The 27,591-nt window shown below is 48.3% G+C and overlaps 2 protein-coding genes across 6 annotated transcripts in view; one reads left to right on the top strand and one right to left on the bottom strand.

The window, feature by feature from the left end:
• On the bottom strand, window positions 1-26,947 carry PACSIN3 (protein kinase C and casein kinase substrate in neurons 3). Of its 5 annotated transcripts, none has more exons than XM_006261396.4 (11): window positions 26,857-26,947; window positions 9,961-10,061; window positions 9,388-9,544; window positions 8,294-8,529; window positions 7,940-8,095; window positions 7,180-7,355; window positions 5,937-6,057; window positions 5,263-5,396; window positions 4,748-4,813; window positions 4,061-4,221; window positions 1-755 (listed from the first exon to the last, which is right to left on the bottom strand). In XM_006261396.4, the coding sequence occupies exons 2-11, from the start codon at window positions 10,012-10,014 to the stop codon at window positions 640-642; spliced, it is 1,377 nt and encodes a 458-aa protein (XP_006261458.1). In that variant the 5' UTR covers window positions 10,015-10,061; window positions 26,857-26,947; the 3' UTR covers window positions 1-639. The 5 variants fall into 5 exon arrangements, with proteins under 5 accessions (XP_006261458.1, XP_014457695.1, XP_006261459.1 ...); XM_014602209.3 differs by lacking the exon at window positions 26,857-26,947 and adding an exon at window positions 26,516-26,624; XM_006261397.4 differs by lacking the exon at window positions 26,857-26,947 and adding an exon at window positions 11,546-11,769.
• The window catches only part of DDB2 (damage specific DNA binding protein 2), a 29,384-nt gene continuing 27,351 nt past the window's right edge, over window positions 25,559-27,591 (top strand). Inside the window, exon 1 of the mRNA XM_014602207.3 lies at window positions 25,559-25,655. The gene's annotated coding sequence lies outside the window, so the exon portion shown is untranslated. The remainder of the gene's footprint in view (window positions 25,656-27,591) is intronic.

Consider the following 27,591-nt stretch of genomic DNA (forward strand, 5'->3'; position numbering starts at 1 on the left):
GACTTGTCAAAGATAAGAGATTTATTTGAACCTCAAAATGCTCCCACAGGAAACTCTGGGGCAGACACCAGCATTACTGAAGCCTTCCTAATGCATCTAGAATCAAAATGAATGCTTGTTTTTTGGCCAAAGGCAGCCAAGACTTCTAGAGCTTTTTCAGGGCCATATCCCCACCACCAAATCTGAAAGCTACTGTAGCAGTCTCAATCCCCCTTTAGAGAAACTTAAAGATAGAGCAGTCAGCAGCCACCTGCGGACCCAGAAGATCCCAGCTAGCTTTTATGCACAGGCACAAAGGAAGCAGGCAAGAGTGATCTTTAATGGGCAAGCAATCAGTATGTGCCACTGCACCACCCCAGCAAAACCCCTAGCCCCTGTCCACACCCCCACCCCCAAATTCCCCTAGTGCTTAAAGGCAGAATAAGCCTTTACTCATCCATATTTATTTATTAGAAAACCCCTAGGATTCTAGAAATTTAAAATGAAGCATTGGTTACAAGGAACAAGTGTCCTCAGAATCAGAGTCCAGACGTGGCTGTGCACCCTGCTGAGGTGGGTTAGGGGCCAACAGTGACCAGATGACCTCTGCAGGGATAGGCTGCTGCATGTGCAAGAGATGCCTTAGGAGGGGAGCAGCAATCATGATCCAACCCTCTGGACATAGTTAGCAGGATAGAGTCCAACCTGGCCTGTGAGAAGCCGGCCTTTGCACCAGCCCTGCTCATCTTCCTCACTGATCTTCATTAGTTCTTCACCTAAAGGAAAGCAGCACAACAATTTAACCTTGGGAAAGAGCCAGGAGACTTCACAGCTGTTCCTTGGCATCCAAAGACCTCACATAGGGACTTAGGGCAGAAGTGCATGTACACACGTATGCACTAACACCATACGAATTAGATGTAGCTAACCAATATAATCTTGATCCTTCACAATGTCTCAGTGTGCTCTGGAAAGAGGGAACAACTGTAGGCAAGAAGTCTTTCAAAGGGAGCTCTTAAAGGGGGAAAAAATGGGTTGCTTATAAAAAACTGGCTTGTCACTAAATCAGCACTCTCTTCCTCCCCACCTCCCCAAAGACAGAGAAGTTGGCATCTGCAAGGTCAGACGATCCTTGGGGAGCATTACGGTCCCCAGATCTTCAGCTGCATATAGTCTTGTTTCAGGTCCCCTCTGCTGCATGTTTCCTCTGAAACAGGTAGGAAGGACTTGCAAGATGTTCAGCTTTAGGCAAATGACTATCTTGGGTTCTAACACAGAATAGCCAGAGCCCAAGGCAATCAAAATAAGCCATAGAATGGGCCTAGGTTTCCCAACCAGACAGGCAGTGGGGGCGGCTCTCCTTTACCCTCCCCAGCTTTGCACCATGAAAGGAAGAAACAGGAACCATTCCCACTGATACAAAGACCTGTATATATGGTCAGATACAGCTTTTGGAGTTTTCCTATGGTACAGTCCCATTTATCATCTAGAGGACTGGAAAGTCATCTGCCCCCAGGGTGAGGTAAAGTCCCCTCTAATGGATTTATTAGTTATACTGGGATTTAAGTGGTACAACTCTAGTCTGATACAGAAGGGACTGGTTAGCTTGGATCCAAGTTACTTGGTAGGGAAGCAGCTGGGGGAAAATCAAATCCTAGAGCCTTCTGGCCTGTAGGAGGCTCCCCAACACGTACAGGGAAGGAAAATTCTATCCCCACCCCTCTTGGCTAGTTATGCCAATCCACCTGTGCTGTTGGGATGGCTTTAAAGAAAGCTGCTGCATTGAGCAACAAGTGAGTTAGTGCTAAAAAGTCTAGGTGATGACTCAGCAGAACAGATGCTGGCCTCATGCATGGACCCAGGGACTTTAGCACCCATTTGAAAAAATTAAAAAAAGGCAACACGTATTCCTAATGACATGCACCACACTCCACATGCACAAAATTCAATACAAGCAAGATTAGAAACAGTCCTGAGATCCAGATAGCCCTTTGGAAACTGAGGAGAGGCAGGTGGGGTAGAAACTAACTCAAAACAGAGATCCCAGCATTCTCCCTCACACCCTCTATTGGGAGCATCTATCCTTGCCTCTGAGCAGTAGTACTTTGCCATTCATCTAGACCACAGGGCTAAAATCACAGGGCTGGTCCATCAGCCAGATTGGACCCCATGCCACTGCCACCCAGCCTGCCAGGATTGGGCTCTGGGGGCCTTGTGCCGCCCCCACCTAGCTGGAACCAGGTCCTGCATTGCCTTATCTAGAATGGGGAGCCCCACAGGCTGAATGACAGCACCAGGGGTGGGATCTGGCTTGTGGGCACCCCTGACCTAGAGGAACAGACAAGATGGATTTATCAAGAAAAACTACTAACCAACCCAATTTCCTTCTATGACAGGAACAGGTTTTGTGGCTAGGCTGAGAGCAAGTCATTGTAATTTACCTCAACTTTAGTAAGACTTTCAACATGGTCTTCCATGACATTCTCATTAGTAGACTGCATTCCCTTAATTTAGATGGAACTGCTATATATATGTTAGACATCTAATTCGCTGGATCATTGTGTTTGAAAGAGTAGCCAATGGCTACTGGAAGGAAGCATCGAGTAAGATTCCTCAAGAATCTGTCCTGGGTCCAGTACCATTTAATATTTTCATTAATGATTCAGAGGGTGGAACTGAGTACACAGCTAGCAAATCTGCAAGCAGCACTAAACTGGGTGGAGTTGCAGGCACTGTTGGGGGAGAGAGGGCAGAGGGGAATTGGATTAGGATTCAGAATTACCTTAATAAACTAGAAAAAATGATCAAAATTCAATGAGTGTACACACACTAAGGACAGAACAGTCACATGCACACAGAGCAACCCCTAGGGGTATGCAGGGCCTGGGGCATATCAGGCTGTGCGGAGCCAGGGCAGCAAGTGGCCAGAGCATGGAGCCAGCAGCGCACAGCAGCCAGTGAGGCCTGTATGGGGCCCAGGGCAATCGCCCCGATTCCCCCCCCGCCCAAAGGGACAGCTCTGTATGCACAGATGCATATTGGGGCAATAACTGGCTAGGTCACAGTACTACAGAAAAAGATTTGGGGTGATAGCGGATTACAAGTTTATGAATCAGTGTGGTCTTATTGGGGAAAAAAAGTCAACAGTACGCTAGGTTGTATTAATAGTAACATCACTTACAAGTTAAGGGAAGTGATTCTTCCACTGAAACCTCATTTAAAACAATGTATCCAGTATAGGACACTGTACTTCAAGAATGCAGGAACAAATTCAGAGTCCCTCAGAGAGCAACAACAAAATCAGAGATCTAGGAAAAAATGACTTACAGGAAAAAAAACAATTCAGAAGATTTGGGGGAATTTAGTGAGGAAGAGAAGACTGAAAGGGAATTTGGCAACTGTCTTCTAATATCTGAAGTGTGGTTATAAAGAGGATAGCAACAGATGACTTTGTGGCTGCAAAGGACAGGACAATGAGCAATAAATTACAATAAAGGGACAGTAGATTGGATATTACAAGGAACTCTCTCACTATGAGAATGGTTAAGAAATGGAACAGATTACCTAGAGAAACTTCATTATCTCCATTCTTGGAAGTTTTATTGAGAGCAAGTTAGATACTTTTCTGGGATGATCCTCCCTGGAGCAGGGTGCTAGAGTAGATAGCTTCCTGAGGCCCCCTCCAACCCTATGATTCTAAGAGAGCAGCATATAATCAAGTTTGAAGGCAGGCAAAGAGCTTGCCTGCATTCCCCTTTTTCCCTTTGTTCAGGGTGTCACCTGTGACACGTACCAGGTAAATCCCAGACTTACCTCACACATTTCAGCTGTGCTTTTCCCCCCTGCCCTCTGTGGCCAAAAGCAAAGCATTCCCTTTCTAGCATCCTTGTGCCTTGTTGATCTCCTTACTAAGTGGGGGCAGGGGCAGCCTCTGGGCTGCCCAGTGCTTTCCCTGGGTTGGTGGTAGGGAAAGACACTGTATGGTTCCCAAGGGGGCTATCCAGATCTCAGTGGGATGTTTCAATCAGTCAGCCAAAGTGGTAGTGGCAAAGGATTAGTAAAAGGATTAGTGCTTCTGTACCTGCTTTAAAGCTCAGCTCATCAGCCTCTTGTCCCGTGTAATCATACAGCGCTCGCACCCGCACGCCTGGTACCTTTAGGTCCTCCTCATGTCCATTGGCCTCCAGGCACTTCTTGGGAGTGTCCTCATCTGACCACTCTGAAAGGTCCTCTTTCCCTCCGCTGTGTGGAAAGGGGCAGAGGAATAGGGGTAGAATAAAAAGGCTCTTGGGAAACTACAGACTGACTCTGAAGTACTTCCCCAACCTCCTGAATCATGCCCCAGATTCCCATGGAGAGTTAGGTTACAGATCAAGGAGCATGAGGGAGGACAGGAGAGTGGGGTACCCAGAAGGAGAGAGAGACCAGGAGGAGCTAGAAGCAGCTCAGAAAATTCAGGCTTAAGTCAGGTCCCTATAAAGCACCTTCCTTCCACCTTTGTGTTCTCTCAGGCAGGCAAAAATACAGCTTGTCAGCTTAAACCCATGAAGGAAGGCATCACCTAGCTACTTCCAAAGACAGTCCATTTCCAGGCAAGCACACAAAAGAGGGGGTAAACTACATCCCCCATCAAAGGCAGACTCAGCTGGCATGCCAGCCTCCCAGCCACAGCAAAAAGGGTAGGGAACATGTGGAAGGGAGGGAAACAAAGCAGAAGATAGATGTTTTGCGCCCAGTCACCCCTGCAAGGACAGCATTCCATACTAACTTCACATGGGCAGATGCCCTCAGATTGTTGTAGAAGAGGCTGTTCTGCTCCTCTTGATAGGAAAACCTGTGGATTGGCAAATATGGCCCTGAATCCAACAGACTGGGCACAGAGAGCAGTGTGGAGATGGCTCTGCATCCCTGGTCACCAATGCCTTCCCTCCCTTTCCCTGTATTTGACTCCAAGCACCATTTGTGCTACCAGAACTGGCCTATGGCAGGAATGGTGTGGACCAAGTGAGAAATTACCCAAGAGATCCACATGCTATTCTCTGGATTGGTTTCTACAGACTGTCACAGGAAGACAGCTCCCTGAATGGTCACCACTGGTTTATCAGGTTTTGTACTAGTACCAACCAACCCTAAGCCATGGAAATAAAATAACCCTCTCACCCCTCCCCAAGATCAGAAGCAGCTGCAAGCCAATAAAGGAAGTCACTATCAGTTCAGCTAATCCATGACTTGGAGGAGGACAAGGCCTTTCTCAGCCTACATGTCCCAAGCTGAAGGCCTTACCCTCGCTTTGTCTGCGGAGGAGTAGGAGACACACCATCCCGTGTGGCCACGATGCTAGTCAGGGTCACATCTTCACTGCCTTTACTACTTTTCTCCTTCTTGCTGATTGGCCGCTGTGTTTCCAGGGACCATTCCTATTCGGGGGGAGACAAAAGCAGACACCCACATTTGTCCCAAGTCCAGAGTTTTAGATCAATATGTGGGGGAGGGGAGGGAAATGACCACCACAGAGCTTATTTGTTATTTAAGCACAATGTAATGGAGTAGTCCACCTGTTGGAGCCCTGATGAGGCACCTAAAAGGACTCCTGAGGATGGGAGGGGTGGGGAGTGGACAGAGATGCAACATCTTGGATAAAAACAGCTCATTGCATGGCTCAGGGCCTACCCACACCCCCCTAAAAGCATATCTTCCCCAGCTGGGGCTGGAATGATGGACCACAGTCCAGCTGGCATGCATACATGCAAATAGCCATGAAAAACCAGCTTACAAGCGATTCCCTTTTTCACAGGGATCCTCTTGATCCCTGGTGATTAGAGGCCAACCACTTCCAATGAGAATGCCTCCAAAGGAGCAACAGACATGAGTGGGAATCCACAACTACATCCATGGGGGAAAAGGGTCAACTGGCAGGGAAGAAGGCTCTGTGGTAACTCTCTCCATAGATGCACTACCTCAAACTGAGGCCAATTCATAGCCATGCCTGGCCCATGGGTGTTGCGCCACCACTTCAGGTCCTCCTGGTCATCCGCAGCCACGATCACTTGATATAGATCTCGGTACAGTGTTTGAAAGCTGCAATAAGCAACAGAACCAATGTTAGCAAGCAAGTCTCATTAGTGTAACTAGGCAAGGTGAAGGGAGCACCTGCGCTGGTTGCCAACTGTAAGGGGGCACTGGGATCCACCAAGAGTCTTTGCCACAACAGTGACAGCCCTGCACTTCCTCTGCCCAGCCATATGATCTGGGCAGGGCAGCACCCCACCAAGCATTAAAATGGGGGGGGGGGGCGGGGGGGGGGGCACAGCAGCAGGGGACAGGTGGAGTGAGTGGAATGGTGTCCTCCATTTTCAGCCCTATTCCCACTATGTATGTATGTATGTATGTATGTATGTATGTATGTATGTATGTATGGGGGAGGGAGTGAGCAGGGCACGGGCTCTCAGGGAGTTGGGCTGCCTGTTGGAGTGGAGCTGATGCTGCTACAGCAGCCATAGCAGTAACCCAGGAAGGTTAAAACCTCCCCTTCCCCTCACCCATGTCAAAAAGCTTGAAAGAAGCAAATAGATTCCCCATGTAGAGATGCAGGGAAATGGCCCCATCTGACTTGGTTCAATCTTACATCCTGGATAGGGTAAGGGAGAGTTAATGTCATGGGTATAGGGCACTTGTAGCCTTCAGGCTTGATGCAAGGGCAAAATTATTTCCGTACCCACGCCACAGTAATGCTAGAGGTTCAGAAACATAATCCCTTGCTTTGTACCAGAGTCAGGAGAAGGGGTGGCTGTTATCCAGACAGGCCTTCTGAACAAGGGCATTTAAAAACAAACAGCTTTTATTGAAAAATGGGTAAGTCAAGATAAGGCCCAAGTCAGAATAACAGACAAGTCAAGAACCCACACCTACAAGATGGGTGCTCAGTGGTAGTGACTATGTGGTGGAATCCTGGAGGCTCCTAGGAGGAACTGCAGACAGTACCTTCGAGGGGGATGAGCACTTTGTTCACAACCAGACAAGTGGTCTGGCCAAAAGAGATTAGTTCCAGATCTCAGCGACATTAAGATGGGAAGGGAGAGGACAGCAGTCCCTCCAACAGGCAGATGATCTCCTTCCTCAAAGACCCCCAGAGTCTCTACCCCCCCTGCCAGGGATCAGTGTGTTCTAGGTCCTGGATAGGCAGACAACCCATAGCAGTACCCATCTTTGACGGAGAGGTTTAGGTGCTGGTGTAGATCCAAGAACATCTCCTTGAAGAAGCACAGCCTCTTGCGCTCTGCCTCCTGGCAGCCCTCAAACACTTGCTCCATGTCCTCCATGTAGCGGGGATTGTAGCGGTTCAGCTCTTCTAGCATCTTCTCATACTGATCCTTACACTGCAGCAGCCCAGAATGAGAAGAGTCACAAAACAATCCCTCCTGTCTATCCTTTCCCTCAAGGGAACCTTGCAGTTCTTCCCTTACCGCAACCCCTCACCCCACACAAAGTGAGGGGTACAGCAAGCAGTCAGCTCACCAGAGTCGGGAGCATATTGTTGCACCAGTGACCCCTCTGTTTCTGTTGCTTTCCTCTCAGCAACTTCTCCCCTCTCCTCTCCCTTCTGCTCAGAGGGGGCAAGGGAGAAAGTAGCAGCCGGTCTCATTAGTCTGGTCTTCCATAGTAGCAGGCTGCAGCTCTTACCTTCTAGAATAATGCCATCCCAAGTTCTCCGCCTTATTAGTCATAAATGGACAGTGCATCATGTCCTGTCCAAGTTGTGGTTCCTACCCCGCCAGACCTAACTAAATGGAGATCTACCCCACGAGACACTGCATTCCTTCTACTGACACTGAATCCAAGAGGCAGCAAGAGTGCTCAGCACAGGATAGAGTCCTACTCCTCCTTTTCTCCACTGGGGCACTGAGGCACGGAAGGGACACCCACACACGCACTGGCCCAAGTCCACATAGCATACACCCACCTTCTCAGCTTCCTGCGTGCATTTCTCCACACGATCCTGCAACTTGTGTAGCTGTTCCTGTGAGATGGAGGCATCAGCTTTGGCATGGTTTTCCCGGGTCTGTGCTGTCTTCTCATCCTTCCGGGTTGTATGGTAATTTTTCTTAGAATTCTCTACCTAATACAGGCAGGAATACAAAGCTAGAGCCATGCACCATGTCCAAGTTTTCCCATCCCTTATAGTCTGCTCAGGACAGGTGTTGTAACCTTTGCTATAGGCAATCCCACCAGGTAAGCACATCCAAGCCAATTGCTTTTCCAGCCCCAGTAGCCCAACATTCCAGCCCTTCCTGCCCAGACACCACTCCTCGCTCACATCCTTCAGCTTCTTCACCCAGGGTTTCTGGGCTTTGCGGAATCCATCCTCTGCTTCCTTCGTCTCCTTGAATCCCCCAATCATCTGCTTGTGGTAGGCTTCCTTTTGCCAGCCTTTGATCTTCTCTGCATCTTCCCCAGCCAGCTGGTTTCGCACTTCCAAATGGATCTCGCTCAGCTTGTCTGCAGCTGTCAGGAAAGCATGCCAAGCTTTCTCTAGGGTACCATACTGAGGTCCTAGAGGAAGAAGCACAAAGATAACCCATTAGAATCTGCCACCATGGGTAAGAGGGCCAAAGCAGACACTTGCCACCTATCTTCCAAATGCCGTGGCCTGCATCAACTACTCTACACGGACAGCTGAGGTGGTGGCTGGAATGGGTGTTCCAGTTAGTCTCAGTTCTAGCTGCTGCTCATCTGGAGATGTCCCCCTACAGGCTATAGGTTCTCACAGGAGGTTGTTCCCTTCCCCTACCAACCCTCAAAATATGTGCATACACACACGCACTTCCTCCCACCCCCAGCTCAATAGCATCCCATGACTGAAGTGAAAACCTGGTTCCCTTGAAAGCCTGTTCCACAGGCTGGCAGTCTCCTTAGGACATGTGCCTCACCATTTCTAGTTAAGCCCTAAGGCACCAACACCTTGGGAAACTAAGTGCCCATGGATCACCCAACATTAGATACTCTTGGCAGTAGGGTCCTAACCCTCTCCTCAGCTCTTTAAAAAAAAAAAGGGGGGGGGGGAGGAAGAAAAAAGGAAAAGAAGAAAAACAAGCTACAACTCTTCCCTTGCTTGCCAGTTTGTCAAGCAGAGTCCTCCATGGATTTAGGACCCCACTGTATTCTGGAAAGCCTTTTTTTGGTAATGGGGGGGATGGAGGAAGAACTTGGAAATTCAAGGAGCAAACATCCCCTTCACAGGGCTGGACTAAATTGACAGCTCCTTTATTTTTCTTTCTAAGCTTAAAACCAAAAGAAGCCGTTCTGTTCCATTCACTTTATCTCCTTCAGACACACACACAGCACAATCACGTCCTACATGTTGGAAACGGTTTTGTGGAGCCTGTGCCCAGCACAGTCAGCCTGCCTCACCCTTTTCCACATTGGTCCTCCATTTGCGGGACCACTCTGTGAGCTGCTGGGCATAGTTCTTCTCAATCTTGGCTCGCTCTTGGAAGCAGGAGATTAGATCGTTGCAGAGCCGGTACCCATCATCCACACGTTTTACTGTCCGCTTGTAGTTACCAGCCTACAATTAGAGACAACAGCTTCAGTCCTATTGCACTGACTTCATACACCTTCAGGAGCCAGGTCACAATATAGCAGGGGAAGGTAGGTCCTTCTGAGGCTTCCATTAGGACCAGCAACTAGTGTTCATGCAGGAAGTTGGGCATGGGTGCTAGAGTTATGCTGTGACATTCTGGCTGCCCTTGACTTGAATCATCATCAGCTGATAATGGAGCCATCACTCAAGATCTGTACCCCATACTCTCCCCTCCTCCAGAGGAGGTCAAAGCCACTCCTAAGAGCAAGTCAAAGAGTTTCTACCATCCATTTGAGGACAGCATTGTGTTGCCAAAGGAGCCCAAAATTTAACCTCCTTATTCTATGAGTGGGAGGCAGAAGGCATTCCTACCACTCCCACCCATAAGTATCCCTGCTTACTTCCCAGAAGCTGCCTCCAGAAGCCTCCCCGCCAGAATCATCTTCCGATGACATCGCTCTTGTTTCCTTGCAGCAGAGAATTTTTGCAGATTTCAAGGAAGCTGGAAGAGAGAAAGGCTGTTGGTAGCAGGATACTGACAGGGACCAGGCACAGAGCAGAGCCTTGCACCATCCCTTCAAAGATGCTTATGAAAGGGAAATGGGTTGGCTCAAACAGGAATCTGGACAACAGCCTCATTACCACTGAGCAACTGAGCCTTATTCACTCCTGGACCTCCCTGAAATTGAAAACCCCACAGGAAGTCCCCCCAGAACAGTGCTGCAGGATGTTGTGGATAAAAGGTGGCCCTGCCATGGCCAGATTGTATGCATCTTGGAGCTGTCACCAAATTCAGTCTCTTTCACCAGCACCAAGAACTTCAGCAGAGGCTCCTCTTTTCTAAACCAAGACCTTCAAGGGAGAGACACGAAACTATTGAATACATCCAGCCTTGAAGCACTTTAAAAACAGGTCTTTCATCAAGAGAAGACTCCAGATTCCTAATAGAAAGGGTCATGATTAAGAGACTACTCCAATTAATTGGAGAAAGCAAGGCCCAGTCATCACCAAGAGAGCATGTCCTAAAAGGCCTGGCCTATAAGTGAGGAAGCAAGCATCTGGCAGGGCTGGGAGACAAAACTATAGACATACCCTACTGCCAGCTATCCAAGGATGCCCCAACCCAAGTAGGTGGTGCTTCCAACAGGGTCAGAGTGGCTTATATTACACCGAAAGCTGTGTCACAGCATGAGTCAGGCATGGAGAACCCCTTCAAGAGGGCAAGGGAAGCCCTCTCCACCCCACATGGACTTTGTCTAGTCCGACATGAAACTTTGGTTGCATCCAAGTTCTTGGTACCAGTGCTACACCAGGACTGACCCAAGAGTGGGCTTGCACATGCCTCTAGCAGAGAGATTAGAAGGGTGGGAGAGCAGGACAGTCCAAGTGTGCAGCACAAACAGGCTAATCCCAGGCAAGCCTGAGGTTAATACAGCACCAACAGGATTGATTGCTGCTCATCTCCTCTTACACATTCTTGGTTATAAAAAGCTTCCCTCACACCCCAGAAAGGTATCTGTTCATTCTGCCAGCCCCAAGGCACAGCTTATACAGTAGGAATCATCTCAAGGGACTGGGTCTCAGTCTGTCCCATCCCATCCCTCTCGTCCCCCCCAGCTTTCTAAATATTGACCCACACAACAGGAGCCTGAAGGCAGGCTCCATAAGAGATGCAATGCAGAGAACCAAGGAGAGGATTAAGCATCCCCTACCTGAGCGATGTGCTTGTTAACATGAAGGGTATTAGAGGCACAATAAGGAAACTCACCTGACTTCCAAGGGAAGCCAATACTGCCCCAGCCCCACAGCCTTCCAGGAAACCCATAGAGGCAAGTTATTAAACTAGATAAGTAAACTCAGGTACAAAAACCCTAATGCTTGAAGGACACACCCTGTTCTGCCTTGATAGCCAGCTTGTGACAACCCCGCATGCTTAACAAGGCAGCTGGTTCCAGTCTTGTGGCCAGAAACAAATAGACTACATACCTGGAAGCCAAAAGAACGAGGAGTCTAGGACACCTGGAGACTGTTTCCTGGACTCTGCTGACTTCGTGAAGTAGACTGGAGAAGGGGGGGCAGGGGCGGGCACAGTTAGAAGCTGCTGCTTCAACCCAGAGATAAGGGTATTGCTGCTCTGACAAGTCAAGGTCCCAGGGTAGGAGCCAGGTCTCCCTTTCTGCCAAATACAGAGGAGCACGCCCTGATACAGCAGCTGCTGCCACTCTCCACCCTCAAATGTACCACATTCCAGCCTGCAGAAGAGATGCCAAATCCGAGTGTCACAAGATCCAGCTCCAGAGAGAGTTTAAATAGAAGCGCTGGGGTGGCATGACAGCATTGTGCGGGAAAGGCACCATCATAACAGCTGAGCAAAGGGAACAGCTTGCTACCAGAAAGGACTAAAACAAATTCAGTGCCTGCACCAGGCTTAGCACCCACATTTGTGTTCTCACCACCCCCAACTGCCTCCAAACAGTCCTACTGGCACTCACAGGCTTAACCAGCTTGATTCCTCTGGGCATCAGGGTGGGGCATCAGCAAGCAATGCCTTTCAAGGGCTGTCCTGCCAAAATGCCAAGTGATTCACACAAATCAAAGACACATGATGATTCACACATTTAGAAATTAAGTTAGTGTTGTTGCAGTAGCACTAGAGGACCCCAATCAGAGAGCAGGACCCCAGGGCAAGAGGCAAGAACACAGAAAATCCCTGCCCCAAGGATCTTACATGTCAAGCAGAATTCTCTCATATTGCTCAGATTTTTCAACTAAGCTTTATTTAATTATATATAGTACACTATACAGAGTGTGTATAACACATGCACATGTATGTACACTATGGACCTTTTAACCTTTGTATCACCTTTATGCTGTACAGTGTTCACCAACTGTCTGTAGAGGAAGCTGAAACAAGGGTATTAAAGAGGTGACATGCAGGATCCTGGGGGAGGGTAGTAAAGAAGAAAGCTGTTTAAGCTGGAAGACTAAAAATGACTATGAATTCTCAAAGTGGAGACCTCACAAGAGCCAAGGAAGTTAACAGATGCCAGGAATCTGAAGCAGTCAAGATACTGTTTAGGACTGGAGTGGAGAGTAGCAGGGCTTGGTTATTGCAGTTTAGTGTCCATAATTAAACTTCCTAGATCTCTACAAAATTAGTTAAAGATTCTTTAACTACTGCCCCTCCACTTGAAGAGTTAGGATTCCTGATAAACATTAGGACTACTTGGAAATCTCCAGCAAAGAGGGGTAGTTAGCTGTGCTGGTCTGCAGTCAAGCAAAAGGCAGGGTAGATTTTTGTTAAATTAAAGATACATGAGCTTTCATAAGTAGCAATTTACTTCATTGGAAGCTAAGAAGGGACTCTTAGCAAAACAACGTCATGTTCTGGAAGTTTTTAGAGGTAAAACACACAAATGTTGGGATAAGTAAATGTTTGACCCAGATTTCGTCATCAGGAAGCAGGAAAAAAAAAAGGGGACAATGCAATTAAGAAAATATTTTTCAGATCACCCTTAAGCACAGTATTGTTTCCTTCCCCATCCAGAGAGAAATGACATGCCTACCTCCGAATCATTTCTCTCTGGATGGGTTCAGTTCCTGGACACTTAATACAACTACAGCCATGGAGGCACCAAACATCTGGACTCAGTCTTTGGATTCTGTCTCAGTGGCCTAAAGGTGGGGATGGAAGGTCTGGGCAGCCTCCACTCCCCTGAACTCCTGACTAGACATATGTTTCGAAGGTCAGGGTGACTTCTCACACACACCATGATCTGGAAAGATCAGCGCTTGCCAACAAGATCTCAGCTCTGACCAACTACCCAATATTAGAATTTGAGTGTGGAGGCTGGCAGTTGTTTAATGCATTAGATGGAGAATGGCTGTTCCTTCAAGAGAGTGGTCAGTCAGTCTGTCTTTTTTACGTACACAGAGAACACCACAATGGATAGGTGTTATGAAGGAGACTATTTCTGGCGTTTTACCAAAGACACAAAACTGGTGTACGTGTACAAGTTCTGCAGGTGCCCACCATGTCAGGAGTGAGAAGGGTCCTTTTGCTGCCACATTCTTTCTAGAGCAGAAGCCTAATAATCAGGTTTAGTGCCCTGGGCAGCAACAGCAGCCACTGTGGCTAGGCTGCTGGCAGCAATGGTCAATCTTACACTCCTCCCAAGCTTGATACCTGGAGCTGGCATCCCACTCATCCACCTCTAGTTATGCTACTATTTTGGAGTTCCCCCAAGTAGTGTGAGCCCATGTCAGTCACCAGATCAAACTGACCACAGCTGTGAACCCAGAGAACTGAATGCAACGGCATCAGCATTCACTGGCAACTAGATGTAAAAGGTAATTTTGATATCAGTTTCTCAAGTTCTAAGAACTGTTTGGACAGGAAATGGCAAAGACAAGCCCCCCAGATAATTAATTCCAGAAATCCCTGGAATAGTTTTGAATGACAAGTTTTTACAGTGAAAGGGGGGCAATAACTACTAAGCAAGTGGCAGGAGCACTTTGTTGATATCCTAACATAGTAGAGACCATGTCATGATTAAGGAGAATTGGCAGCTGCTCTGGAGAAGGAAGGAAAGGACACAGTACCAGAAAAGTCTAAGTATGCAGCTCAGAACCAAGGCAGAGCAGTACTTCTGCTCTTCTTCTGGTACTACCAGCTGAGCAGATGATACAGTAAAACCAGATCAACAGGTACAGAGAACCAGGGGAAGCAGTGGAGATTGGAAAAGAGGGCAGAAACTAAGGTTTTGTTTAGTTTCCTTCTCTTAGTGGAAAAAAAAAAAAAAATCATATTGTAACTCCTGCCTTTTCTGGACAACCTTTGTGCGGGAGAAGAGAGTTAAAGGGGCTAGAACTCTGCCCATTTCATTCTACTCTAAGATGATTCCCAGAACATACAGAGGCACCAGAAGCTCTGGTACAAGCATCTGCAGACCAGGCAGTTAAAAAGCTATAGAATTTCTGTACCCTCATAAATCAAGGAGACATAGAAGAACTACATACTCTCACATGCAAGCCCCAGAAACACATTCCCCCCTTCCCGATGTCACCTACTCTATCAAGTTAGCCGAATATGCTTAGCAACCCTCAAATAAAGTATTACTGTGGCTCAAGATTGTCTTAGATCATTGGTTTTCAACTTGTGGTCTGCAGACCCCTGCAGGTCCACAGACTATGTCCAAAGGGTCCACCAAAATGCACTGTGATCAATCAAAAGTATGCAAATACCCACACTTACAATTCAAAGGGGTCTGGACCTCCATTCAAAAATGTTTAGGGGTCCACAAATGAAAAAAAAAAAAAGTTGAAAGCCACTCCCTTAGATCATTTCCTATTAATCAGCACTCCACAGCACTAAAGATCTGACTTCAGAGGTGCCACCACCGTAAGCAGCCAATCAGAAAGCAAACACACAGAAGTAGTCACAGGAGAATGTAATAACTCTTAAGTGGCTTTAATTGCTCCTTCCACACCCCCAGGGAATATCCTCTATCAATGCAGTGAGGCCCACTTCTGGTCCATTTTTGGTAAACTCACAATCATTACTAGATCAGATAAGCCAGTTTCATCCTTGAAAATCCAGTGACTCCATATCAGGGCTTGTAGCAGGAGCAAGACACTAAAAAGTTCAGTTTGCATGGTGAGCAACCTTGCTCCCCAAGGTCAGGGAGCAAAGTCAACCCTCTATTGCCTGCAGTACTCTAGTTTGAACTGGGAAAGGGTTGTTCCCTTCCCCTCACAAAGTGGAGGAGAGCTAGAGTCCCATGCAGATTACATGTCAACACCCCAAGCAGCCAAGTCTCCATTCACCCACTTCACCCTGCTCTCACACCCAGCCACAGTTTTTGCCCCCCATTCACACTCCTCTTCATGCCTGCAGTCCCCCATGCATTAACACCATCCCTGACCTAGGTTGCCACGCCCTCTTTTCCTTCGGACGCACTTTCTTCCAGGAAGATGCATTAGGGACCATCTTCCTTTTGCATTTGTAGAGAATTTAAAATGATGGGGTCCTGGCCCTGGTCCGCAAGTAGGGCTCTAAAATACAACCACTCCACTTTGCAACTCTGGGAGCATTTATCCAAGACATGGGCATCCTCCTTCCTACACACTACCCTTCAATACTTCCACCCTCCAAATGCCCAGGGCACTACCTGGGTGTATTGTCTGTCTCTTGACTGCAGGCTTCGTGTGAGCAATGCCTGGACTCCTCCATTCTCTAGAGAGGAATACAATTACTAGGTGGAAAATCAGATCTCCCAACTCTCCTAGTGCTAGAAGGGCAGGTGTGTGCAGTTCTGCAGAAGTTTCTGCCTCACCCAGCAACTATCACCAGATGCAAACCAGTTGTATTACAATCCTTCCATGAAACAGTTACCTCCCGCTCTGGCCAATGAAAACACTTTAGCACAGAGTGGTCTCTTCTTGTAAAGCCAAGACAAGACAAACTGCAGTTTGTTTTGATCCAGCTATAGCAAGCTCATTTCCAATTCAGGGAGAACAGGACCTTTGTGACCATTAGCTTGATGCTTCAGTCTTCTCACCTCTACACAGGACAGAGGTAAAGGCTGTATTCCTCCTCCAGACATCTCAGTAGTCCCACAAGCAAGAGCAGCTCAGGCTCACACCTACACAGATAGATTTTGTTGGAGAGTTTTACCTTCTAGTCTCTTATCCAGCCTGCCTAAAAGACAACTGCTCTTCTACTTTACGTAGAGCGCCAGATGAGGAAGCCCTTTATCTTCTGTTTGTCACTAGAATTAAAAATGCAGGACCAGCAGGTCCTACATGACACCAGCATGCAGATGAATGAGACTTCACTATTAGCACCATTCAGTAACTTCCTGTAGCTGCCAAAATACATACCCACTTCCCAGAGTATGCCCCTATCACTTACTGACTGGCATGTACTCAGCTTTATGCCCAGTATCAGATAATGCAAGACTCACATTGTGCATGGAGGGGAGGGGAGGGGAAGGGAATGACTGCCTCTGCCCCACAACAAGGATGTCCCATACAGACTTTCATAAATGATGTTTACCCCTGTCCATTAGTCACACCCATGGTAGAGTCACCTAGCTGGGAAAGTTGTGAAGAGCCAGTGTTTCTCAGCTGCATCCTTGGAATTGAAGCCTGTCAGAGTTGTGCAATGTAGTTGAGAAAGAAATTTCAGCTGTGCTCTCCAGCTTGGGGAGAGAACAGAGAAAGATTTAGCAGAACAGTAGGAACATGCAAGAATCAATCTAGAAGGTGCCTAGCAACAAAAAGACTCACCACAGATCAGACAACACTATGGCTGGAAGATTTCCACAATCACAATGAAGCAGCGAGGTGGAGAAGGAATGCAGAAGCTTCATTCAAAGTGAAGGGACAGAGGCACTGGGCCAAGCAGCTGCCTCACACTTCCCCATATCTGGGTACTTGACTGTATTGGTCTCATGCAGAGCTCAGACAGAGCTCACATCCTGAAGCGCAGCAGAGATCTCTCCCCTCCCCCCCCAGCAAGTGGCTGTCACTTCCAAGAGCTTTTCCTTGATGTCTAAACATTTCTTTAACTTTAGGCAACTGCCCTCCCTTCTCTCACCTGAGGCCACATCTCCAGTAGACTTCTGCCAGTACAAGCTTTGTGCATGCATCCCAGTTATGCTCTAGATGGACTTGGGGATGCAAAAGGAATTGAGAAAGCAATTGTAAAGAGGTGCAGCTCTGCCAGAGGAAGCTGTATCCAAACTAGGAGCCGGTATAGGCATGCTGCTATGCTAAACCAGCAAACCCTTCTAGCACAGACACAGCTGAACACAGAGTTCTCCTTCCATCATTAGATTATCACTTTGAAGTAGGGTTGTAGTAGTCATGATGGTCCAGGAAGCATGCAAGAAGCGAGAGTTTTTTCTCTGGTAATATCTTATATTCAACCAACATCTGTCACCTATTCAGTTGGTCCAATAGAAGATAACAATTTGAAGTGATTCAGTATGATCATGGCATATTTCCCTCCCTTTCCAAGTTTATTCTTTTCTGCATATAGAACCTTCTGCAAATCTTGGGTGGTTCTTGCAGTATATTCCTGCCTTTCCACAGCTGTATCTGTTGCTCTAAAGGCAGCCAGTCAGGTGTAGCCAAGTTTCCCCAAATTGTTTTGTAAGACTTTCACAAAAATACAAGTCTAAGTTGCTGCATCATTAAATACCAAATTAACTTGCCATATATCAATCAAGCTATTCGTGCTCGTGGGTTTGTTACGTACCCCCAAGACCAGGTCTAGAAAAGTACCACAGGGGCCAATAGGAGTAATGAATTAAGCCAAATAGTCTTCCATTTAAGCAACTTAGATTGCAGCCTAGGGGAAAAGGTGGGGGAGGGGGAAGTCAACTCTCACTATGTTGTCTGCAAGGAGTAGTATTGATGCAATGGAAAAAGTACCCAGCCGAAGAGGAAGAACAGAAACAAGCTGTATTAAAAAACTGCTCTTAAAAAATGAATGTGTATGCTGAGTTTTCTAGCCTTTTTCCAGTCACACTTGAACAAGGTAAAAGGGATCTTGTTGCAGGAGTCAAAGGAAAGCCTGTGGCCAGGAAAAAAACTCAAAATGGAAAGTCAAGTCCAGAATGCTGGCAGCTCTGACCAAGCCCCTCCCCACAAACATTTCTATATGGCAAGGACTCAGAGGAAAAGTACATACAGAGATTATTTTAAAAATCAAGTTCAGTGCCACTTATGTTTTGTATGGGAAAATGCAATGGGTTAAAATTGTGCGGGCTGGGGGCAAGTCGGGCCCGTCTTTGCGCACACGGGCTGTGGCTAGCAGCCCGGGCACGCGAGGTCGGAGGAGACAGTGCGGCGGCAAGGCACGCACGGGCTAGAATTAGTCACAGAGGCATAATGGTTGATTGAAAGATTATTTATTGACACCCAAGATGGTTGCGGTGTAGGCTGGACAGTTTCCAGGTGCAGCTCCGCTTAAATCCTCGTTGGAGGACTACGACAAATTCGGTTCTTTGGCCCCGGAGTTGTTAAGGCTCCGCGGGTTCGGCAATTCTTTCCCACGGAGTTGTTGAAGCTCCGTGGGCTCCGTTCGGTTCTCAGGCCACGGAGTTGTTAAGGCTCCGCGGGTTTGAAAATTGAGTATATAGGAAAGGGATACGTCTAGGATTGCGCTCGGCAATGGGGAGAGGCTAGAGGCTGATCAGACCTCTGTTGCCTGCTTGAAATGCGTTGGGTCCGTAAGGATCCGCTGCGCTTAGAGATCTTCACACAAGGTGAAGACTCCTCCTCCCCCTGATGTTTGTGGAGTCCTCCAACTTGGGCAGAAACCACTCAAGCTTTTTATACGGCTAGGAAGCCAATCACTAGCCGCCACGTGTGCATATTTTAAAACGAGCCAATAATGGGGCTCAAATTATAATACAAATGGCGGGAACTCTTTGCAACGAGCATTTCTCCTCTGTAGCAGAGAAATGCACCCTGCAAAGAAAGCTACAAATTTGGCGGGAAATTCTCCATTGCACGGGGGTTCTCTTCTGCAGCAGAGAACTCCACCATGCAAGGAAGCTGCAATTTAGCGGGAACATAATTTAGCGTTGCCGAAGCGCACACAAACAAAAACTCACAACTTTGGGTTGTGACAAAAATAAAAAGTTATTCTGCAATGTTTGCATGATCATTTTACTTGTGACAAGTCCATGAAGGACTAAATTATAGGACCTATGAGGGTAGACCTCAGAGATGGTCAAGTAGGTTTCTTGGGGGAAGGAATAATTTAGAGTCTCATTCTCTAGATCTGGTACCAACCAGCCTATTTACAAGTGTACCCATGAGGCCAGGACCAAAGACTTTGGATAGATCCTGCCTGGACTGAAGGGAATTTTATGAGCCTAGATCCAGGCTGCATCTAAACTCAGCTGCCTGGTATGTAACCAGAAGTTGGCTTAACCAGGATTAAGACACCAGAAACCATAGAGAGTAGCTCTCTTCTCTCACTACTCCATGAATTTTATCATATCTATCCCTACAATATCTACACTAACCAGTTTCGCTATTTCTCTGTCCCCTGTCCTTCCCCGAGGACAAGAACTTCACTCTTCCCAAATTATCTGCGACTGCAGTCACCGCTGTTCCACTCTAGCTATTTGATTGTTACATGAATTTCCTACCCTTCCTACCAGCCTGAGCTAGCATCAAGCTTCCCAGCAAATTCATACCAGCCCAGAGACTTTTCATCTGGAAGAGGCCTCAGATGCGTTATCAGGTCCATCTTCCTGTACTGTGGCAGAAATGATTTCATCCCCAAACCAGAGGCAGGTGTCTAATCAGGTCAGCCCCAGGGTAAGGCTTGCCCTCACACCCCCAGGGTAGTTTGTTTCCACACCCGCTCTGCATTGAACATGAGTCCATGGGCAGGCAAAACATTGGTTATATATTAGGGAAACAGTGAAGTTACATCAGTGGCCTCATCCTTTAAGAACTGCCTGTCAAGTAGTAAAGGAGTCTCAACTGAACACGAGACTGAGACTCTCTGCTCACTTTCACCAGCCTCACTAGCAGCAAATAAAAAGCTTATACATTTGCGTTGCTTCTCCCCAGACTCCAATTTGATTGTCTTTGTACGAACATACTCCAAACAGAAAAGTCAAGTCCCACAGCCTGAGCCTACCCAAGGCCAAAGAGGATGGAAGAGTTTGTGGGGTTTTTTCTTTCCACAGCAATCCTTTCTTGGTCCATCATCGTGGGACATTTGCCTTCTGCGATGGAGTCACCTCACTAACCCCTCAGAGAAAGGTCTGCAGCATCTGTGCCTGCTGAAGGCTTTTCCTTACATAGTATTCAAACAATCCTCCACGCCACCACTGCCCAGTTAGTCCTCAGTTGAGCTGGGCATTTGGTATTTCCTTCCTTCACTAGTTTGCACAAATCTTTTCCACCTATTCTTCCAATTTGGCAGTTGAACTGCATTTCAGTCCAACCTCAACATAAGCAAGTAAATGCTCTAGTAGTAATCATTTCCACTAGCTCCTCACTAGTCTGTTTCAGAGTATTTAGTTGCCACTTTGCATTTGCCTGGCATGTGACACAGGCACAGACTCAGAACAAGAGTCCTCTATCCCCTGGTTATGTCAGAGGCTTTGCCTGGCACCACATTATTTGCCAACCAGGTTTGTCACTTGTGTGAAAGTTCGAGAGAAAGGTGTACAACTGAAACAAGTGTCTGAAAGAAAGAGGTGAAGTAGCACAGTTTTTCTGAAGTTCATCGGATCTGTCCCTTGTTCCCCAAGCAGGCTACAGAAAAGCTGGAGGGCACAGGGTGACTGACACCTTTGGAGAAAGCTGGATAAGACAGGTTTGAGGACTGGGACTCCTGGGGGGGAGGGATGTGAGCAAGCGTGGGGGAAAAGAGAGAAATACAGAGGCCCAAAAGGTCACACCCCCTGTTGCCTCTGCTATGCACTATAGTCAGTTCCTCTGCTTTGATGATGGGAAGATTCATTGTTCACACTTGTCGCTAAAAAGAGGTTTACCTAATTATTTCCTCAGAGGAAAGTCTAAAACAGGAAGGCTGACTGCAGAGGTAAGGCAGAGTTCACAGAAGGCAAACAGCTACACACAAAGTCATTTTACAGAACCAAGGTCCCTTCAAGAACCACGTACCTGGGGACCAGACTTGCAAAAAGGATGCAAGTTTTGTCTAAGAGGGGATGGAAGAAACACAGCACACTGCCTATCCCACAAAGCAGCAGGCAGACAGATTTACCACTTCACTAGATCCAGATAAGCAGCACACGTACAGTGCATACACAGAGGTAGAGGAGTTCAACTGAAGTAGCCACTAAGTGGCCTATACTGAAAATACTAAAAGCTCACTCATTGTTTCTGAGGTAAGCACCCTGCATGGAGCCCGGTGTAAATCAAGAGACCATTCTGCAACCATCATGTTGCCTGAACGGCACAGGAGCATTACAAGGCACAGAACCAGCCTCTCTGTATCGAAGATGGCTTGCTGACCTTTGAAGTGTTTGGCCAATTACAGAGAATGGGTCAGTCAGCTCTGAAGGACAGGCCCTGCAGGAAGATATTTCAGCTGCTCAGTATCACTGGACTGTGGCTTGATCCCCTAACTCGGGGGCGGGCAATTATTTCAGGCAGAAGGCCGCTTACTGAGTTTTGGCAAGGCATCAAGGGCCGCATGACAGGCAGCCAGGGGCAGATAAATATTAACTTCCTAAATTTTTTAGGGGCCCCGGAGGCTGGATAGAAGGGCCTGGTGGGCCGCATCCAGCCCACGGGCCGCATTTTGCCCACTCCTGCCCTAATTCCATCCCTCAGCACAGAGGACTTTGTCCCTGCTTTTCAGTGCCCAGTCTGATACGCTATTGGAACAGCAAGGGTATGTTTTTTAAACAAACCAGTCTTTTCTGCTTGGTTTGCTGAACCAGTCCCCACCCCACTGCTTGAAGCACCAGGTTTCTATTTGCATTTCGGGTAAAGACACGTTGTTCATCCCTAAACCTCCTGTCTCCCTCCCTCCCAGCTACCTCTCTAGAAGATGACATAGTACAGAGCCAACTTAAGACAGACTCTGTACATGTAAATACAAGAAGCTCTGTGGGCACTGGCACAGCACCTTCCAGCTCTGAGCCAACACCAAGCTTTGGCTCAAGTTTCCAGCCTGTGGAGCCAGTACTTCTGGTAGGGCTCCCACTACAAGGCACTGGCTGGGGACAGGGAAGGGAGAAAAGGGCAGAGCAGAACCATTAGAAGGCAAAATAAGAAGTGGAAAGGCAGCCAAAAGTACTAAGCAACTGCAATACACAATAACATCTCACAACCCTCCTCAAAACTCACATGCTCTTATCAAAAGGACACAGCAAACCCCTCCCCGAGCTGTACACAGCATTGGCAAAGCTGCTCTGAAGCCCACAGAGTCAGGCATACACAGTAACAGAATTCATCCAGCTTTAGAGGATGCATTAGTGGGGAGGGAGAGAGAGAAAGTGAAAAGAAGCTGTAAGTACAGTTGTGCATCATATACACAGACAGCCAAGTATATTTAACGTTGTCCACAGTACCCCTTGAGGCAAGCATATACCATGTCCTTCTGAAGATAAGTGACTCAACTTGTGCAAGGTCACAGAGAAAGGATGAGAACTTGTAGGTAGACTTCCAAACACTATTGGCCTACAATGACTCAGGTAGCAATTCTAAGCCCCTAGGCTGGAAAAATCACCGACAGATTGTGATAAACACATTCCTAGCAAAATCACCCAGGACAGGCCGCGGGGGGGGGGGGGGGGGACGGACAACAGGGAAGGGGGCAGGGTTGCCGTAGCCAAGCAGGAGATCTTACAGACCTAGTCTCTCACAAGTGCAGAAAACCCACTTAAGTGCTTTCTGAATCTTGGAAAGGAATCTGGATTAGGCATTGGCTTATCTACCCTGAAGGCTCCATAATGATTGAAGAACTTGTGAAATTCTTCAATCAAAAGAGTAAGAGCTAGAGTTTTGATAAAAATAGTTTTAGTCAGGTTGTTGACAGTTTAATAGAAAAGGAACCAGGTTGTTTCAGTTGCAACACTAATACTTTTCTTCCAAAAGAGAGATCCCCAATAGAGCTTTAGGATACACCTTCAATTAAAGTACAAAGCCACAAAACAAATATCCTCAGGAGAGACCAAGGTAAATAGGAGGGGTGAGGGGGGGAGAAAGCAGTCTTGATATGCCCAATGTTTCACATGCTAAACTTCCAAAGCCAGGCTTTCCTTGCAGGTTAGGATGTCCCAGTGATACCCACCACTTTAAGAAGAGCACCTAGTACTGGCCTTTTTAGAGGGGGTTATTTGTTTATTTTTTGGCCCCCAAGGATCTGGGAGACTCAGTCCATTAGCTCCACTGGAAATAGAAGGAACCTACTGAAGGGCAAAAATATGATTAGGATGCCAGTCACACATACTGCCTTACACCAGTGCCCTGCTTCAGCCCACATTTCAGTTCTAGGGAGCTCGAAACTATTGTACTATTCATGGAAACAAAGCTGACTAATCACAGCAGTGGACCCACCAAGCTGGCTGCACCTACAAAAGGGACATTGCCTCATGCTGCAGAAACTTTGCATACAGAGTCAGACTGCATGTGGAATGTTATAGCAGCAACTGTGCTAAAGAGGGGTGGAAAGCAGTAACTAGACGTCTTGCAACAGATTCCAGCTCAAGCACACCAGGCTCTTTCCTGGTTCTCCAGAGGGGCTCATAGAATTTCACATTCTCCTTAAAGGCTTTCAGATACAATAGTCAGTTTTTGTTCCATTTCCTATGCTACCCACTAAGGCCTTTAGACTTAGATTTTGAAGCTGGTGTTTACCCGCTTGCCACAGGTCCCTGTTGTACACTGCCACATGCGTGCACCATGCTGAGTAATGATAAAAACTTGCCTGTTCAGAAAAGGTCTGTTTTAAAATGACAGAGTCCTTCAAAATGCTGCCCTGCCTGCTCTCTGGGATTATGCAGCTTTATTGTTGTTTAAACAGGTCCCAGAAGTTTCTTACGTGCAGCATGTGTGTACTCACTGCTCAGTGTACATTACCCATTCCTCTGTGCCTCATCCAGAAAGGATGGAAATAGCCAGTCTATTACTGCTGTCAGATGGCTCTTTAATGTAAAGAAAAGAGGCACACCTTATTTAGCTTTGAAGAACGTCTGTTCGATATCTGACATGTCAGCCAAAATAGTCATCATCATCACTCACCAGGTAGGGCAAGCAACAGTTGAATGATTTGTAATCTCGCAGAGGGAGCCAGGCAGACCAGTGCATGCATTGTAGAATACACATTGAATCCTGTTGTTCTGCCCTTGGGAGCCAACATGAGCTCCAGATGTATGGCAATTTCAGTGGTACTAAGGTTAGAGCAGGCTCACTAGTGTCCTTACTTACTTCAGAGTCACAACTCTATATACAGTTGCAATTCTCTCTCAGGAATAAGCATATCGCATCAGAAATACTTTTACCATAACCTTGAGTGAAACAGTGCATTTTTGGACTTTTCCAAAATTCACTTAGATGCAGCATAGGGGGTTAGTTTGGGTCTTGTGCCAACCACAGCCTGTCCCGGTCAAAGAGCACCAGACCTATCATTGCTCTGAGGCCATTTCACACACTTACAAAAAACAGTTTTCAGGCTTTTAGAGTGGTATGTAACCAAATCATAATGGCTACTCACAAGCCAACCACCTGGCTGGAGTTCTCTGCTGCGCTGCATAGTCCACAGTCACATGCAGTCCAGCCCACTTTAAAATACTTTCAAACCTTTTATTCCCTCCCAAGTCTCCATAATGGAGTTACAGACAGACAACAGATCCCCAGCCTACTCTTGGAGAAGTCTGGCCTCTGCCTAGGAGGAGACAGTCACCACAAGAACAAGCACAGACAAGCCACAAACAGGAAAAAGTTGGCAGGTAAAAATCTCAGCAGACACAGGCAGGAAGAAGAGCAAACAGTCAGCCCTCTCCTCCACTCAAGCCGAAACTTGAGAGAAAGTCCAGGGGATGCGTTAGGAAAGCAAAGCCTCTTTTAATGAGAAGTATACAACTAGGAACACAAGTGTGGTCAAAGCGCAACAGGCCATTAGGCATCACCTACACGGCAGCCTCTCTCCAGCAGTGAAGTATCCAGTACAGTTCAGAGATAGGTAATCCTTCCCCTAAACATAGAGCATGCACTCAGTTGTGCAACACATGGGGAGGAATTCCATTTCGGCTCCACCCAAAGATCAGCTCACATGAGAGCAGAGGATCCAGAGCTCTTGTCATGTAACCGCCTGGATGGTGACAAGTTCTACTCCTATTACACAGAGCAGTATCGGAGCCCTTGTAAGGCTTAGCTACTTCTCAGCTGCATTTGAATTCCAGGGCAGGGTGGGAGGCTCTGTTCGGGTTTTGTATTGCATCACCATAGTATCTGAGATTCTTTTCCATTAATTAGATCGGCATTCATGGAGTGAGACTAACTCGTGTCCTGGTCTAAGGAAAGGAAACTTCTGCTTCAGGGTGGAGAGATGTATGGAGTAAAGACCTCGCTTACAAAACACTGGCTAGTAAGTTCCCAGTTAAAGGAGGTGGTTTGCTAGGCTTCCCCCCTTCTCGCCTCCCCCCCAGTCCACAAGGGCTCAGAAAAAAATATGCTGCTGGCACAGAAAGCAGTCAAACTGGTTAAAGCATTTGGGCTGTGCTGGCCACACTTGTGATATTTCTACTGAAGAGACTGATCTGTTCTGCCACAGGGAAGGACAAGCTGCAGATGTCCTGTTCTCCCAAGCCATGCTTGGTGCCCTCCATGCTCAAAACAGATGGGTGGTGTCGCTGCCATTTTCTCCCCCCGGCCAGCAAGTTACAGTCCCCCAGGTTCTCATGATGGCAAAACTGCGTAGGTTGAAGCCGGCTTCTGGTCCTGCAAAACAGGCACTAGTGGCCCACCCCACCTCAGTGCCACATACCCACTCAAAGTTCCCAAGGGCAGGGCAGACAGGCAGGGGAAGAGCGCCGGCAGGAAGGCTGGCGCTTGTCCTCCAGGCTCCTGCAGCCAGGGGCCTACAGTGACGGGCAGGCGGTGACACTTGTGGAGCAGAGGGGTGGCAGGGACGGAGGACGCCAGAGGCAAGCGGGCCGGCCCCACATCAAGGCAGCTTCAATCCTCCCGGGGGCCGGGGAGGAAGGGAGGACGCCAGGCGGCGCTCCCCCACCGAGGGCTCTCGGATCTCACCAAGGGCGTTGGGTGGGGGGGATCCCAGCGGTTTGCAGCCGGGAGTGGAGGCCCTTTGGCAGCGGCTCAGGTTGTAGTCACCATGGGACCGGCCCGCACAAAGGCGACCTGTCCCTCAGCCCCCTCTCCGCAACTGCGGGGGTCGCGGGCAGAAGGGAAAGTAGCTCGGCCGAGAGAAGGGGCTGCGTGACTCACCGCCCTCCGCCTCCACCTTCTCCGCCTGCTGCGTTGCTGCTGCCGCCCCCGAGCGGCGGGAGCTGCGGATCCCGGGCGCCCGCTGCGTGCCGAGCCCCGCGGCGCCGGCGGCTCCTCCCCCTGCCCCTATTTCAGCGGCGGGACACAGGGGCTCCCGCCTCGCCTCGTCCTGCCCCGCCCCGCCGCCCGAGAGGTCCGGCCGCGGCCTGGGCGGGCGCTGCCAGCAGGGCTCTCCCCGCCTTTGCAGCCCTTGATCCAATTATCCCGCCAGCTGGCAGGGTTGGGGGAGCGCGCCCGCAAGTGGGGCGGCCCCCCGCAGTGCCCGAGTCCCCGCAGCTCACCTGGCGGCCGCGCTGGAGCCGAGGTCGGCTGCACGCCGAGCTGTCCCGCACGGAGCCAGTCTGGCAGCCGAGGGCAGGGCTGGGAAAGAGGCTTGTGTTTCCCCTGCTCCCACTCCGCCCTCGCCCCTCCGCCGGGTTTTAGCTCTCGCTTCCCAGGGCAGGGACGGAGAGGGCTTTCATCCCGCTCCGGCAGTGCCAGACCTCTCCCGGGGAACAGGGGGTCCTGCCTCGTGAGGCTCAAGTCGCCCCTCGGAAGATGTCACCTCTTCCTTTGTTTTTGGGGCGGTGGGGACAGAAGGGAGCACTTTTGTTGCAAGGAATTGTGCAGGTCGTGGTGGTGTTGCCCCTGTGGGTTCCTGGTTGAAATCGTAGATTAGGGTTGGAAGGAGGTTATCTAGTCACTGGGCTTATGTCCTGAGGCAGGTGCAGGTGTTTGCGTTAGGGTGGCCATTATAGAGGACATTCCCGTTTCCTGCTGCTCTGTCCTCTATTGATATGAAACTGGACACCTTTATGTCCTCTATTTTTCTCTTGAAGAGAAAAACAGGACATAAAGGCATCTGGTTTCATATTAATACAGGACAGCCGGACTGTCCTCTATGATGGCCACCTTAGTTTGTATGCCCAACCCTGGTCATGTAGCAAGACCTTTAAGAGTCTCATGACACCCCAGGGTTGAAAATCACTATTATAAAGCCTGTATGTCTGGCAACCTGAGCTAAGCTCACCCAGTTT

This window comes from Alligator mississippiensis, chromosome 2 (assembly GCF_030867095.1).
Source record: "Alligator mississippiensis isolate rAllMis1 chromosome 2, rAllMis1, whole genome shotgun sequence".
Classification (NCBI taxonomy): domain Eukaryota; kingdom Metazoa; phylum Chordata; order Crocodylia; family Alligatoridae; genus Alligator; species Alligator mississippiensis.